This window comes from Falco biarmicus, chromosome 1 (assembly GCF_023638135.1).
Source record: "Falco biarmicus isolate bFalBia1 chromosome 1, bFalBia1.pri, whole genome shotgun sequence".
NCBI classification, from domain to species: domain Eukaryota; kingdom Metazoa; phylum Chordata; class Aves; order Falconiformes; family Falconidae; genus Falco; species Falco biarmicus.
The window spans coordinates 67166783-67183849 of record NC_079288.1 but is presented as its reverse complement, the minus strand read 5'-3'; the positions used below and the strand labels follow the sequence as shown (position 1 = coordinate 67183849).

Genomic DNA, 17067 nt, shown 5'->3' with positions numbered 1-17067 from the left:
ACAGAGAACACTCAAGTGGCTGTCGAGTAAGATCTGAACATAAAGTGCCTGGGGGAGACTGAAGAGCAAAACTGGGCTCTTTGAACAACTGGAAACACATGAGAACTGGTTGACATAAAATCTTCTTACTTTAGAAAACCATTAGCTTCCTGATTGGGAAGTGACAGTCTGGAACACCTGTAATCCTCTAATGATATTTTCAATACTGTTTTCTTAAAGGGCCTTTAGATAATATAAACAGATACATTTTAGCTGAGAAAAACTGTGACATAATTTTGATCCACATCTAGAGAAAACTGCATCTCATTGAAAATTATTCTGCTGAAATCCTTTTAACAGCTCTTCTTCAACCTCTACAGAATAAGCATAGCACAAAGATTAGAATAGACTCTCCTGTGGCTCATACTTGGACTGTATTTAAACAGCCCAAGAAGAAAACAGCCCGTTTAGAAGAAAAAAAAAAATTCAGAAAAGGTTTGGTCAGTTCCCTTTGAGTCACTTTTTATGAAGAAGCCAAATAGCTTTTTTCTCTCGTCTCAGCTGTGAATTCTATCTTGAAATACAACTGAGAATAGGATGAAAATTGCAGGATAAGCCATGCAAAATCATTCATTCTTCTCTATTGCTTAGGTTACATCTGCAGTTCTCTGTATAATTACAGATATAAGCAATAGGAGCTGTTTGGAAAACTGTGGAACTAATAGTTTTACAAACTCATGTACTCTCTGTAACTATTCACCACACAACCTCCCATCCTCTGAACCTTCTTTTTCTTATAGCCATCCTGCATGAGCTTCAGATCCTTTGCTTGGCTCAACATGGTTCTAGGGCAAGAACCCAAACCATAACCTCTGCACCCACAACCACAATACTGCTAGAAACTCCAGTGACCTGCCCGTGAAGCAAGATATGTCAAAGTTGAGGGTAGTCTGAAATCGTGTGTATACAAATGAGTAAACTGATATCAGTAAGGACTAATAATACTGGCTGATTTTCTGTTAGCATCTCCAGTTGGGCACTAGTTAGCAGAAAACATAGAAAATTAAGGATCTTTTGCCTTCTACTGAACATGGATGAAACTGCCTAGCTGCATAACAAATTATCAGGGATAATAAGGGAGAGAACAGATAGACAAACAGCAAAATTAGAAGCCTTGTTTTCTCAGGAAAGTGGCTGAAAGGTGGCATAGAAAATGGAGATACTCCTAGGAAGGGGAAAAAAAACAACTAGAGTGAAAACATCTCTGGGGAGACATGTAGCATAAGGAAATTAAATGTTGCTCAAATGAAAATAACACAAAACTTTTTAGTAGTAGTTTGCTACTTATGCAGTAGTAAGGCTATTCACTTAAAATCATAAGAAAGACAGGAAGTGAAAATATTATGGATGCTACAGGAGGATAACTTGGCCTTAATGGTGTATAGTACAAGGTTTATAGGCTATAGGTAGTATATCAAATTACATTTAATTAGAAAAACTACAGCAAAAAGGAGCATGCAAGTGTGGTGCAACAAGACTTTATTTGGTTTAGAGTCCAAAGCACTTCAGAAATGAGTTCTGGTGTCACGAACATCAGCCCCCAGGCACTGAGGACTGTTGTTCAATTTCCATTTAGAAAAACAGTCAAGCGCTACTACCTGGAACATCTATGAAAATGAAATACTTGAACAAAGCATGTGCTTTCATATCTACTCCTAGGCTGGACCTACCTGGAACTAGAACTTCTTGAATAAGCAGCAGCAGCTTGGGTCTAGAAGTAGCTTAGTAGCCCTGAGGCAACCTCAGATGCAACAAGCCTTGCTGGAGCTGAAAGCAGGCAGCAGCGTGCTGCTGAAACCCCGAGGGTCTCCACCTGGGACCCTTGAGCACCTCAGCTGGTCACAGCTGCTATTAGACCTGAGCGGGCTTTATGTAAAGAATGATCCTCAGCTGCCTTTACACTAATCTGCAAAGTTGCCTGATCTTTCATTAACTCAGCTCTATGCAAATGCTTGCTATTGCTCCAAGCTTTATACAGGCTTTGAGATAGGATTCATAGAGTATTATATTTACACTTATAACCCTGTTAGCCTGAGACAGCTATGCTTGGAGCCCAGCTGTGTGTTCCTGAAACCATGGCACAGCATAATTATAAAGCAAATATAATCCAGTCACTGATAATAAAGAATTTTAGTTGTCACTGTTCTTCCTTTGGAAAGGCTATGCCAGAACCTCTTGCATCTGAGAGGCAGAATGCTAATTTATATTTAATATGTCATCCAATATTCACCATCATACTGTTGAGGTTCATAATATTCTAATTTCAGTGCTCAAAATCTTCTGATTGCCAGTGCTTCCAAACCTTCCAAACCTGTGTACTTCCTTCTAGCACAGAGCTATTAAAACTGTAAATAAGATCAGTCCTGAAGAAACTCTCCTTTCAATCTCCCTCCAGGCTAAAGGAGGGATTTAACAATATATGTTTATTATATACCACTTAATAATTCTTTAAATACAATCTTCTCTGTCTTGCCTTTTTTATTTCTCGTTAGATATAGCACTATATTAAATACTTAAACTCCAACGGGAGATCTACCTATTTACTCTTTTCCAGCATATCTGGTATCTTATCAAGGGAAAAAATATTTCTTTGAATTGTCATAATCTACCCACTTTCTATTTCATCCTCATTTTTACCTGTCTTCAAGCCATTAATAATTATATTTTTTAATGAAAATTTTAAAATAATATTATAAAGAATTGTGTATTGCTGAGTTCAGACTAAAGGGACTAACAGACTAGATGAAATGGATGGAAAAAATGGGTTAAAAGAGTCACTAGAAGTGGTGCCTTTACCAAACCATCAGTCCCACAGAGTCTGTCTTCCAGTTTGAAAGCTTTATTATAAATTTTGGTTATTTTACCTTATTTTCACATGCAATTCAGTCACAGATCAGGGATAGAGATTATCCAGTACCCTAAATTAACCACAAGAAACCCAAGCAATTTTGCTATCTATTTTGATAGCAACACTTTCTTCCTTCATATCTGTTTGTACTAGAGCCTTTTCCCTTCTCCGAAGTCAAACACAATCATTGTCACTGAACCTTAAAGCAAATTATTCTTTCAGTTTAAGAGCCATACCTAGTTACCTTTTGTTCCTGCTGTGTCCTATCTGCATAGTAATTTGATCTTGCAGTTATCCCCAGAGAACAACAACAAATTAATTTACCTCCTTATTAAAGAGGTTACTGAGGGCAAAGCTATCTGCATTTAACTACTGTCTGCCTCTTTTGTGCATGGATGTTACTTATTAGTGCACCATGTTTTAATGCACTATTAGCCTAAAAACAATATTTGGGGACCTATTATATTGCCAGTTTAGTTTTCCTAACTGTATTCCTGTGAGAAAAAGTAGCAAGAGAAATATGAAGATTAAATTATTAAGATATAATTCATTTTCCTGATTCTCAGGCATGATTCTTTTATGCTACTTATCCCAGCTAATGAAAGTCAGATTTAATTAGGTTTTGGGATTTGACACAAAAGGGCTTACCAGCTTTCACAAAGGATCATAGAAAAACATCTTCTGAAAGCAAAACCTCCCTAGCTATTATTTGAAAATGTAAGACAGGAGAAAGATGTGACTGAAGTGGCTGGGCACATAGGAATGAATTATTTTAAATCTCAACTGATTTTTATTTTTACACAGCACATTTTTAATAGCAAATATTACAGATATTTCTCTGTCTGAAGACCTCAAAATCTGGCTATAGAACAAAGTGGCTAAGGCAAAGTTTAGATATGTGAAATTAATATGAATCTGACTTTTTCTTTTTGGCTCCCTGTCCAAAGTAGATTGAGCTAAAATCCCAGGATTTTTGTGGCAAACATTATGAGCCTTGTGGGTATTAAAATCTTTATCCAAATTTTATAGTTCAGTTATATTCCCAGTAATCAAGGTGGTCAGAATTTAATTTTTAAAATTAAGTAGTGAATTGTTTTATATATCCAAGGTTATGAATAGTTTTCCAGCATCTATCTTTTTTTTTTGTTGTTGTTTTTTTGGTTTTTTTTTTTTGGGGGGGGAAACCACCACAAACAAACAAACCAAAAAAACAAAGGTATTATTTAAATACATTCATAGCTTGATGCCTGAGCTTTACTACCTCACCAAAAAAATATATTCCTACATGAAAAATATGGGATCATTTATATTTTAATTAACAATCTAATAAAAAATCTTTTGTCTTTCAGCCCTGTATACAAGTATTGTCATTGTCTAATGTATTTACATTTATGCACTGCAACTTGCTGTCAAACTGCAATCACCTGTGTCCACTGAAAAATAATGAATTTTGATGTCAACTCAGCAAACTCTTTGGTGTTATGGTTAATTTCAAAAGTCCCAAGCATAAGGATACAATATTTGGAAAAATACATTGGTTTAGGATTGCCTAGATTAGTATGGTCTACTGGACACTTTGGCTAAGTTTCTACCGAAACATTAAAAAGTGCTAGGACCCAGGCCAGACCACTGGAACTTAATCATCTAAGCAGCTAAACAGTTGCAGACATATTTAACAGTCAATTGAGAATCAGTTATTACTCTCCCAAACAATTTGCAGGCAATATTTGGAGGGTAGCATATACTAAAGACCATTCCTACTTGGGATTTAGGATGCAACTATTCTGTTTTAGGGGATAAAATAATTTTACAATATCAGTGTAGTTGTATCAGTTGGACCTGAGGCCAGAAAATGTGTTCTAGTATTGTTTTGTTTCTGTGACAGGCGTAGCTTCTGAGGCCACAGGGAAATATTATGTTAGGGTTGGTGACCATTCTGTTTAGGCATATTTGGCAAACATTTATATAAATGCTATATCACTCCTTTATGACAACATTCTTCAAATTAGAAAAAAAATATTAAAAAATAGCAGATAATTCAATTTCTCTTTCCGGAAAATTAATGCAGGGCTTAAACTTTTTTTAAAAAAAACAACTGTTCTGTTTTGGTTTTTTTTTTAATCATTTGAAATAAGATTGAAAAGCATATGGTAACTGGAATTTTCAAAGGATATACATGATCTAAGGTTCTAACTGTATTTTGCTGTCAGAAAGTATCACACAAACCCATAATTATTTATGGTTCTTTCAAGCTACAAGATTAAAAGGGCCTGCAGGTTCTCTTCTAGAAACATTCATGCCAAAAGCCAAGAAATCTCTGTCCTAATAGTAATTGTCACTATTTTAGGAAGACTAAAATGACCTGAGAATTTGAAAAAAGGAATATCACTGAATCCCAACTAATATATAGTAGCACATGTGTACAAAAACTTTCAGAACACAATACAGACTGAATATATTAAGAATAAAATCACTTACACATAAGATAATGTTGCTTGACCAAACAGTAAGGGTTTCCATTTCATAATTTCTTTTTAATAAGAAGTTTGGATTAAGTTCATTGTTAATGAGTAGGCAGAAAGTTGAATGGAAAATTCTCACTAATTTAAGTTCATCTTGGAAAAATGAGCTGAAGGAATGGTAGAGTTGGAAAACATTAAACAACAACGGGCATCATGGCAATGAATAAAGCCAAAAGACAGATGTGGTGAATGCTCAATATGTAAATTTCGCAAGCAACATGAGGTGTTTTTAACCTTGGTGAAATTAATCCTGAAGATACAGGGTTATCGAGTTTACCATATATTTGCACTCTGTTATTATTATTTAATTATTAGAAAGAAGTTGACAAAACAGCATCTCCACAGTCTTTGAGTGAGACAAGTTCCACCATCTTACTCAAATGTTTGGGTCCCTGAAAAAAGAAAAGCTTGTTATGTCTCAGCTTTGATTTCTGCTGAACTCCCTTTGATTAGAGACCATCATGCCTTGGTGGTCACCATTAATAAACACTTTTACAACAACTCTCAACAAGGGACTGACAGGAGTCTTGGCAGGTGATAGGGATTTTTAAGATAAAAATTTACTTAAAAGAATCCTCTGGAGGGCTCCAAGCCATTACATTGCCTTAAAATGTTTAGTATAAATAATCAGATACAATCATTTACTTCTTACACTCCACATATAATGGTCAAACATGTCCACATTGGCAGCTTCCTGCTCATGATTTCTGCAGCATCATTAGTGATTAATGACCCTAAATGCCTTTAAAAATATAGGGAAGGACATTTAACAATGCTTTTCTGTAGCAATTAATTGCAAACACTGCTGGGCAGGTAAAGAGAGAGAGAGATATAATGTTCAGGAATCATAGCAGAATCAGGTCAAAGTCTATACTGTTTCTCACCAGTTCTGTTGAGAGAAACACAAGGAGGGACCTTTGATTTTCTGGAAGTGTCATGTATTCTCATTAGTCATCCATAAAAATTACGAATTAGTATTTAGTGCTGCACATATATGTACTTCAAGAAAAAGCTTTCCCTATAAATCTTTCTAATTGTTTTCTTTCTCAGTCTATAGATGCTCTAGTAAGTTTTAGACTTGATCGTTTACTCTTTACTTATTTCTCAACTTTTGTGACTATGTATAGAAAACATCGAGTTTTCAGATTTTTTTACATTTACAAATCTAGCCTCACTTGGTAATGAATTTTTGAAGTGTGTGTGTGCAATATTCAAAAGACTCAACAACCTAGAAACATAAGTAAAAGAAAAAAATCTGGGACTCTTTACATTAACTTGATTTATATATTCTGTAACAGCTCATAAAAAATCTAAACCTGGGTCTGATGCTATTGAACAGTACTGCACTCATTTGACCTTAAACGTGCCTCATTATTTCAATCTCAGAAGCATATAAGTCTCAAGAATTCTGCTACAGGAGACAAGTAATATATAAAAAGTAATGTATTTTACATTTTGTGTGATATAAGTTTGTGGGGTTTTTTTTGACTACTTAGAACACACTGGAGTCTACCAGTGTTTTGGATATGTATGAGTCATTAAATAGGCAGTATATATTACTATGCAGTTATTTTCTTTGAATCAAGACTTAATTATTCTTTAGAATACTTGATTTTAAAACAACTTTTTGAACAACACCTACTTGAGGTCTTGGGAAGGTTCTGCTCTGATATGGGGTGTCTCCACAGAGTGCCCAAACACTGCCCCTTCCGTGCCTAAAATACATAAATAAAATACAGTACAATTACTTTGGAAAATAAAAACACATTAAAATGTATGACCACAAATTGACATTTTGAGGAAAAATATCTCATTTAATCCTGTATTAACTATTATCAGTATTGCTTCATTTTTAGGTTTGCATTTCTATATCAAAATCTGGACCAACATCATGTGAAATTTTAGACTTCTGTTTATCAGTAGGTGAATTTCTTAAACAAATCTGAAAACATTTATAGATCTAAACTTTTCAGGACTGACGTGCCTGAATGGTCATCTAAGCACTTTGGAGATGGATTATTTCACAGATCAGGAAAACAATATCATAGGTAGGTAGGTTTGACAAAACCAGATTGTAGAAGTGTCTAATATTTTTTGCATAATATTCATTTTAATTACTTAAATTGAGAAGCCAAGCTTTCAAAAGTTTTGAAATAACAGCCTACCACCAGAAGTTCCTATTCTGAATCTTAATATCTGGCAGTTTCAGAATTTCCCTCCATCAGACCTTACTCATTTAAAACTTCTGTTCTCAAAAAATTAAAAAGACTTATCTGGAATGACCTTTGGTTTTAGTGTTGGTAGTAGATGCTCGTGTATCTCCTACAGGGCACTCAAAATCAAAGCAAAGCAAACGGGCAACTATTCCCTAAAATGGAACTGATTCTCTATTGAATTTTAGTTTTTATAACTAAGTCCAAGTTGTATATGATAATTCCATATGTTGAATTACATGACCAAGATTTTTCATTTAAAAACTCCCTTTCAATGAAAAAATGAGGGTTCTGATAAATGTTCATGAATGTGTTGGAAAAAAAGACAAATATTTAGACAATACATTTTAAAAACGCAATTATTTTTTAAAGGGAATGAAAAATGAAAAATTAAAAGATTTGATCACAGCAAACTCAAGAAACTGACAGGCAGGGAACAGCATTATAAAATCAGTATTTCTCTTAACTCTCAGATAGAAGGACTGAATGCATAACAGTCATTTATACCATTCAATTTACATTCAATAGATAACAATAGACTGCCTATGTTCAAAAGTTTGTCTTTTTTTTTTTTTTTTACCCTGAATCCTATCATCATGTCTATAGCTGTTTACTGATTTGTTCAATGCCTTTATTTTTGTATTCCACTCATATAAACTTCAGGGTTTCATTTGTTTGTTTGATTGTTTAACAATATCCATGTGCCTGTAAGTTTTTAATTTCCTTCTCTGAAGGTGGTGTACTGGGCACTGTGTAATGAAAATAGCCTAGAGGTGTGTGAAAGTCTTTCCAGCAGAGAACCATTAGTAAAGGTGAAAGAACTAAACAAAAACATGTGTAAAACAGGTAATGCATTTACCTTCTATCACTGGCAAAAAAGCTGTTTTATTTTATTTTATTATAATAAACTACATATTACTGTACTTATATATGTAATTTCAATACTTACATTTGATTACTAAATATTCTGGGATTAATTGTCATATTTCAACAACAGAAGTTTTCTTGTGTTCTGAGCCTTGACTTCTGAGTAAAACTAAAAATATGCCAACAATACCTCACAGTAGCTGTGTAAAGAAGTGCTCAGTAGAATAGAGGCACTACTCTAATTGTTACATTTTAAATACAGTGAAGTATTTTCAATTATATTTTATGTAAATATTCAACAAATATTTTCAGAAAATTTGGCTGTTAATGGAGAAACATATTTAGACATTTTTGCGGTTAACCAGTAATATTTATCAAACTGATCTTACCAGGATTTTAAAGCAGAATTAAGTTATTCGATGCTTAATTGATAGTAACATTTTACATTTTTAAAGAGAAAATGTCCTGAGCAAGAAGCCAAAAAAAATATCTACATAAGTGTTAAACTAAATTACTGTCAGAAAATTGTCATTGTTAGTAATTTTCTTAACTCTATTTTCATTAAAAAAAATCCAAAGAGCTATGCACCAGGAAAAATAAAAAAATCTTAATTGTAAAATACTGTACAGGTATGGAGTATCTAAAGAGGGACTTTCTCAGAGTAATGAAATGAAGTCATAGTTTTTTATCTCTAGAGATTTATAAGCTTTACAAATATCTTGGCAAAACATACTGAAAAGAATTTCATTACAACTGCTACGTTTAAGATCTCACAAGAAAACAACGAAATCCACTTTCTATAACAAAACTTCTTTAAGTGTTATGGAGAACCACAGGAGGGAAAAAACCAGTATATCATTTTACCTAAAAGTATTCACAGAGGTGCTATGCAGGAGCTGCTTTTTAAACCTGACATTGCCTTGCAATTCTGCTACCTTTAAGAGACAGGAAGAACATGTCTGTATAGCCAGGCTTATTGTCATCTATGGGAACTGAATATCAGAACTCAAAGTGTGTCCTTCAAGATCCCATTTATCTTTTTCATCAGCGAAATTAAATACTTTCAAGGCCAAGGGCTTTTTTTTTTATTTTTGAAGGTGGCAATGCACTACAAAGGTGTAAATAACAGCAGGATCCAGTATTGCCAGTCTTTACTTATGAGAAGATCACAGCTGTAATGTTTGAAAAAGCAGAATTAATGCAATAGGTATAAAACAACACGATAGTATGGGTCAGACACTAAATCAATCAGAAGTGTGAAAGATAATATTAGGCAAAGACTGATGTCAAAACATAAATGGCAACTGGTTCTAAACCAAAATTAGGATTTCTTCCCTTTCAGCAGCATTTATTTAAAAGACAAGAAGGCATTGCTTCCATGGCAAAATAGAAATTTGGAAACAAAGACCAAGTTTGTCCAAACAGACTTAAAATCCAGACAGGTAGAACTAAGGATAAACTGATATAACTAAATAAAATACAATTAAAACACAAAACAAACCAAACATGATCCTTTTGCTATTTGAAGATATAATTTCACATGTTTTTTTCTTCTCATGTGGCCTCAAAAGTAGAAGTATAACAGTTCTTGTGGTAAATGTTTTATCCTCAAAAAGTATGCTATCAGCAAATTCAAGAATATTTCTAATTCCTTGTATTTTATACTGGAAGAAAAGCAAGTACTTACAATTACCTTTTTTTTTAGTAAGAAAGGAGAAAAAGATCAGCCATACAGAATTTAGTGATGTGTTTCCATGAGTTAAACTGCAGGATCAAGAAAAATGGAAAGGAATTGTACAGCAAATAAAAGACATAGATCAGCAGTACTTAAAAATGCAGAACAGAAAAAAAAATGTAGGAAGGTATTTTTTATCTTTTAATTTACTATATGTAAATCTGTAGTGCTTTGCTGGGAAGTTAGCGCATGTAGTTCAGTATTGCTTAGGAAATGGTGCTACAAACATACCTTTCTATGAATAATAAATGTATCAATATAAATCAGGATTCAAAGTGAATACCATGATTTGTTTTAATGAAAGAAATATACTTTAGGTATTTAATAATTTACAATATTAAAACACTTCTATTTTTTTAGCAGAAATAAGACAAGGACCTATTAATTGTATTCCCTGACTTACAGAATCATAACCAAAGCCTACCTTGAGATATGTGAAATTCTAGAGAGAGATGAATGAATACAAAAAAAGAATAAAGAAAAGACTTGAACCTTCAAGTCCTTTCAAGTTCAGCTCAAAAGTAAGTAGTTGGGGAACTGAATTCAGAGGAATATGAGTTAGAATGGATAACTGTGAAAAGAGAACCTTTCACAGGAAATAAAATAGCAAGGGCACAGAGTATGTACAAAGGATGTAAAATCAAAACTGTAAGTGTAACTGAATAAAATTACTCCCACCTCCAGCTTCCAGTAGAAGAGAATGAGTTAAGTAAAGACTTCACTAAGAAAGCAGCATCTGCGGAGGCAAACTACTGGTCAAAGAATGCCAGTTCCTACAGAGGCTGATGGAGAAAACTCACTAAATTGCACAAGTCTGGCAAAAAGGCCAAAAATCCAATTCTGTATTTACAGAGAAACCTCCTCATGCATAGCAGATTAACAAAACATATTTTTTTGACACAGAGCAAATAAAAGTGAGCCTCTCACTACAAGAAGAACTAGTCACATGTTCCTGCTGTAAGAGAATATTTAGAATTCAGAGAAACCAGTGTAAACTACTAATTTTTGCTCAATTCGCATGTTCCTTAAATTCAACCTTTGGGAAGTGACAAGTTTCATAAATACAATGGAAGTACAATGCTGGTATTTTGTGCCATATTTGCTTATGTATGTGTATGCTGAGGAAATCTTGTCATTTATTTAACCAGGAAATAATCCTTTCATGATTTATAAGTTAGCCCACACAACACCCCTGGTACCTTTCAGTGACTTAATAACTGACTAGCATGAACAGACCAGCACCTGATCATATTGACTAGTGGAGCTATTTTATTTTTTTTTATTATTATTATTATTTTTTGTGAAAAGAATGCCAGCTGAAGGGGTTGATAATTTAAGATTCAAAAGCTAATAAATTATTTTGCTGTGAATAATAAGCCATATATTAGCATTATCCCACTCCTTCACATCATTCTTGTAAGCAAATCACCTCAAATGTACTGCCAGTGGAGTTGTGTAGTATTTTGATGTGCACGTACTATATGGCATTGCAATATCCCAGACAAGCTGAATCTTACTGCCTTGATCTTTGTCTAGGTTTTTCAGAAACGTCAAGTAGCAATATGATGAATTACTGAGATTATGCATGTATTAGAATGTAATGCCGGTTTCTCCTCTGAGTTTGAGTTTAAAGAAGTTTGTAACATGTTTATAATTTTTGAAGCTTGCAATTTTACTTGTTGCAAACTCATTATTTAAGTTAAAGCATCCACAGGTTTCACAGGGAAATATTTAATCACGATTCCTTTACCATTGAAGAGACCTTCAAAACACAGACTTTATGTTCAAAAAGTTTAATTGCAATAAAATAACTAAATTCTTAATTCCTTTACCATGTGTACATAGCTAAAATTTAAAAATTTTGTGAGATTAGATAGCTGTTGTTCAACACTAGGACCTTTGAAGAGCTGATCACTGCCAGACTGAAAAAAACAGAAATACTCAACTAGGCAGATCTATGATCATGAAAAAATCGTGGAAAATTCTTGTTGTTTTGTTTTTGTTTTTTTTTTAAAGTCCAGTTATTATGATTTATCTTGGGCTGATTAGAAACCTAAAGGAGTCAGATTAGAAACCTAAAGGAGTCAGAATGAAGCTTCTGGACAACATATTGATTGTGCAGCTCTTCAAGACTTGCAATTTTAATAAATGTCTTGAAATGTAATTTAGCTGGGTACTTCTATTAAAAAAGCATGGTGCAACCTGATTTTTGCTATGGAGGTGTACTTAACTAAAGTAAAAGTAAGTATGTTATTCTATGAAGATGTGATTGGAATGATTTCTAGGTTTTCAGTCTTGTGGAATCCCTCAACAGCAGAACTGATGAATATTAAATAGTGAAAGTTTCAGGTATGATGCTGATGTGGCCATGTTGGAGGTATATTATAGGTAGGAAGCTGTTGTATGGCCTGACTAGATGCAGCTGTTCACTTGTAAACTTAAGCATGAGCATCAAAGTCTTCAGACGTAAGCTGTTATTAAAATGTAAATTCTAAAATGAATGATTTAGATTCATTACTCAAGGCACTTGAACATGACTAATGTTTGATGCATATTTTCTGTATGGCAACCTTACTAAAGCAAGAATCCTACTGAGCCCTTCATTTAGATGAGAAGAATGAGTTCCCCAATAGATTAAAATTCAGCATCTTCAATGTGATAAATTTTGATCAAAGCAAATCACAACTCAAGGAAATACTTGCAAAATTGCTAGAGTCAGTATTTATCTTCTTAAATGTAATCTTAAAATCTGTTGAGTACAAACATTTGAAACATTGCTTCCTAATGGTGAGCAGTTAAGACACCTCTTGTCTTGCAATGCAAATGAAGCTGGATTACACTTATTCAGTTGCTCACCCACATACTTGTTTGAAGGTTCACATCCAAAATCTATGTTTGGCCACCACTTGGTTTCCTCTGCTGCAAAATGGAATCTATTTGCATAAAGCTTGGATTGCACACAGTAGTAACATAATTCAATTAGTAATTGGAAATGGCTATTCTAAATGCTACTTTTAGGATGAAAAAAGTCCATCTATTTAAATGAAACTGCTGAGAATTCACATTAAAATTGAATATTTCTTCAAAACATAATTGAAATTAGAAAATATATAAGGGGTTTACAAAGAACAAGTTTTTAAAAATAATAATTTTCATGATATATTTTACTTCTTTCCACTATGATATATGACAGATGGAGATACACGTAATAATAAAAATGATTAACTAGAACTATTTTCTGCTTGAATTGATACAGTCTCCTTGAAAAGTTATAAAAGGTAGATATATGAATAGATTTAAAACTTACATTTAAATTTCACAGTAAATTACTAAAAACTAAAAACTGATTTATTTTTTTCCCCTATACATACATATTTATCTATATCTGATGGCCAGGTTTACATTTTTCTTAAAATCATAGAATCATAGAATGTTTTTTTGGATTGGAAGGGATCTTAAAGATCATCTAGTTCAAATCCCCCTGCCATGGGCAGGGACACCTTCCACTCGATCAGGCTGCTCAAAGCCCCATCCAGCCTGGCCTTGGGCACTGCCAGGGATGGGGCACCCACAGCTGCTCTGGGCAACATGTTCCAGTGCTTCACCACCCGCACAGTAAAGAATTTCTTCCTAATATCTAATCTAAATCTAGACCAGGATACAGTTGGCTTTCTGGGCTACAAGCACACATTGTTGGGCCATGTTGAGCTTTTCATCCACCAGCACCTCCAAGTCTTCCTCAGGGCTGCTCCCATTCCATTCTCCACCCAGCCTGTGTTGATACTGTGGTCTGCCCCAGGCCAGGTGGAGGACCTTGCACTTGGCCTTTTTCAGCTTCATGAGGTTCACTGGGGCTCACTTCTCAAGCTTGTGAAGGTCCCTCTGGATGGCATCACTTCCCTCCAGCATGCTGAGCACACTACACAGCTTGGTGCCATCAGGAAACTTGCTGAGGGTGCGCTTGATCCTACTGTCCATGGTGCTGACAAAGATGTTAACCAGCACTGGTTCCAGTATGGACCCCTGCGGAATGGCATTCATCACCAGTCTCCGTTTGGACATTGAGCTGTTGACCACAACTCTTTGAGTGTGACCATCCAGCCAATTCCTTATCCACCAGGTGGTCTACCTGTCAAATCCATCTCTCCAGTTTAGAGATAAGGATGTTATGCAGGACAGTGTCAAATACTTTGCGCAAGTCCAGGTAGATGATGTCACTCACTCTTCACTGATCTGTGAACACCATAACCCCATCGTAGAAGGCCACTAAATTTTTCAGGAACAACTTACCCTTAGTGAAGCCATGTTGAATGTCACCAATCACCTCCTTATTTTCCATGTGCCTTAACACAGTTTCCAGGAGGATCTGCTTCATGATCCTGCTGGGCACCAAGGCAAGACTGACAGGCCTGTAGCACCCCAGTATTCCTTTATTCTCTTGTTTTTAAAAATGGGGGTCATGTTTCCCCTTTTCTGGTTGATAGGAACTTCACTGAATTGCCACTAATTCTCAAATATGGTGGATAGTGGCTTAGCCACTTCATCCGCCAGTTCCCTCAGGTCCTGTGGAAGCATTTTATCAGGTCCCATGGACTTGTGCACCTTCAGGTTCCTTAGATGGTGTTCAACCTGATCTCCTACAGTGGGCAGTTCTTCATCCCCCCAGTCACTGCCTTTGTCTTCTGCAACTTGTGCAGTGCAGCTGAAGCAGTTGCTGGTGAAGACCGAGGCAAAATAGTCAGGTACTACCTCAGCCTCTTCCATGGCCTGGGTAACCAGGTCTCCCATTTCCTTCCAGAGAGGGCCCATGTTTTTCTTAGTCTTCCTTTTATCACTGATGTACCTATAGAAGCTTTTCTTGTTGCCCTTGATGTCCCTGGACAGATTTAATTCTATCAGGGCTTTAACTTTCCTAATTTGGTCCCTGGCTGCTTGGACAGTTTCTCTGTATTCCTCCCAGGCTATCTGTCTTTGCTTCTACCGTCTGCAGGCTTCCTCTTTGCGTTTCAGTTTGTCTAAGAGTTCCTTGCTCATCCATGCAGGATTCCTGCATTTTTGCCCAACTTCATCTCTGTTGGGAAGCATTGCTGCTGAGCTTGGAGGTGATCCTTGAATATTAACCAGCTTTATCGGGCCACTCTTCCCTCCAGGGCTTTATCCCATGGTACTCTGACAAGCAGATCCCTGCAGAGGACAAGTCTGCTCTCTTGAAGTCCAGGCTAGTGAGCTTGCTGTGTGCCCTCATTGCCTTAATCTTGGACTTCACTATTTTGTGGTCACAGCAGCCAAGGCTGCCCTTAGGCTTCACATTCCCCACCAGCCCCTCCTTGGTGGTTAGAACAAAGTCCAGCATGGCACCTCTCCTTTTCGGAGAGGGAAGTTATGAACAATGCATTCCAAGAACCTTCTGGATTGCCTATGCCCTACTGTGTTGTGCCTTCAGCAGACTCCAGGGTGGTTGAAGTCCCCCATGAGGACCAGGGCTTGTGAATGTGAAGCAGCTCATATCTGTCTATAGAGGGCTTCATCCACGTGGCCTTCCTGGTTGGGTGGCCTTTAGCAGACCCCTGCTATAATATTACTCATTCCTGCTCTCCCTGGTGGAATGGTATAAATGATTCAGGGTTCCCAAGAGTGGAACACAGAGCAAAAGTTGTCCTTGTATACATTAAAAAAAAAAAAAAAAAAAAAAGGAATATTTTTGTATTCAATAGATAAAAAATACTGTATTTTCACTTTGTTGTAGAAGATAACCCTAGGATTTGGAACACCCAGGCTTATGCTCTAATGAATAGTTTATCAGTTACAAAGCAGAATTGCTGTTTCCTTGATGAAAATTGAATGATTCAATGAATAAGAGGACTATCAAACAACAGTCAATAGCTTTATGGCCAGGGGACTCACCTGGGGTGTAAAAGAATGGGACATTAACTCGGACAGCCTGACTACAAAATGAAGGGTTTAACTTCAAGGCTAATTAAATTATCTTATTATTTTATCTTGATTTTTACTAAAAGCACTAGAAACTAGGTGAGAAACAATTTTCTCATTCTCACATTACCTCCCCTCCCCCAGATTATAATTTTTTTCTGTAGTATTCAGTACAAAAAGTGAGAATAAGAAAATTATTTCTCACCTAGTTTCAAGAACAACCAGTAATAATTTCCTATTTTGAGGTTTTCTAAAAAAATTATAATGTACTGCTGCCTACCTACAAAATGCCAGGAATGTCTGTCTAATTTGCTTCAAAAAGCTCTAAAACAAAAGAATTAATGATTAGCTTTTGATAAAAGCAAAGCACATTTGCCCTTTGCTTAAAATATTCCATAAACAAATGGTTTGATTTTGAAAAGTCAAAATCTCAGAGGAACTTAACAAAAGTTTCTCCATTAAGTCTAGACATCTCATTAGTTGCCTAAATTAGAGGTACAGATTATTTATATTTAATTTACATGCAAAAAAGAGAAGATGGCATCTCTGGAGGTTAGTTAACTACTGTTACATGACTGAGACTAGAGCAACAATGCACACAACCTAAGCACCTTGAAGTTTTTCCCTTCAACATCTGGTCAGCAGTTGACACATCTGAATTTTATCTAAACTGGGAAAGGTTGTTAGGAAATCTCACTTTAATTATACCAGCAGTCCTCTAAGTTACCCTGAGCATTAAAACCAATACATAGGGTGCTTTATATGGATTTCAGTGGCCAGTTCTTTATGCCATATATAAATGTGCATTTATTTTTGTTCTCTACTTTGCCATTACCGCAACATACTGATTTTTTTTTTTTTATGATTATGTGGCAATTACTACTGCATTCTTACAATTTAGTGAATTGTTTT

The 17067-nt window shown here is 35.3% G+C and overlaps 1 protein-coding gene across 1 annotated transcript in view; it reads right to left on the bottom strand.

The window, feature by feature from the left end:
• The window catches only part of SGCZ (sarcoglycan zeta), a 222824-nt gene that overhangs the window by 19431 nt on the left and 186326 nt on the right, over positions 1-17067 (bottom strand). The window contains exon 4 of the mRNA XM_056352775.1: positions 7052-7124. Within this exon, the coding sequence (XP_056208750.1) occupies positions 7052-7124 (73 nt within the window). The remainder of the gene's footprint in view (positions 1-7051; positions 7125-17067) is intronic.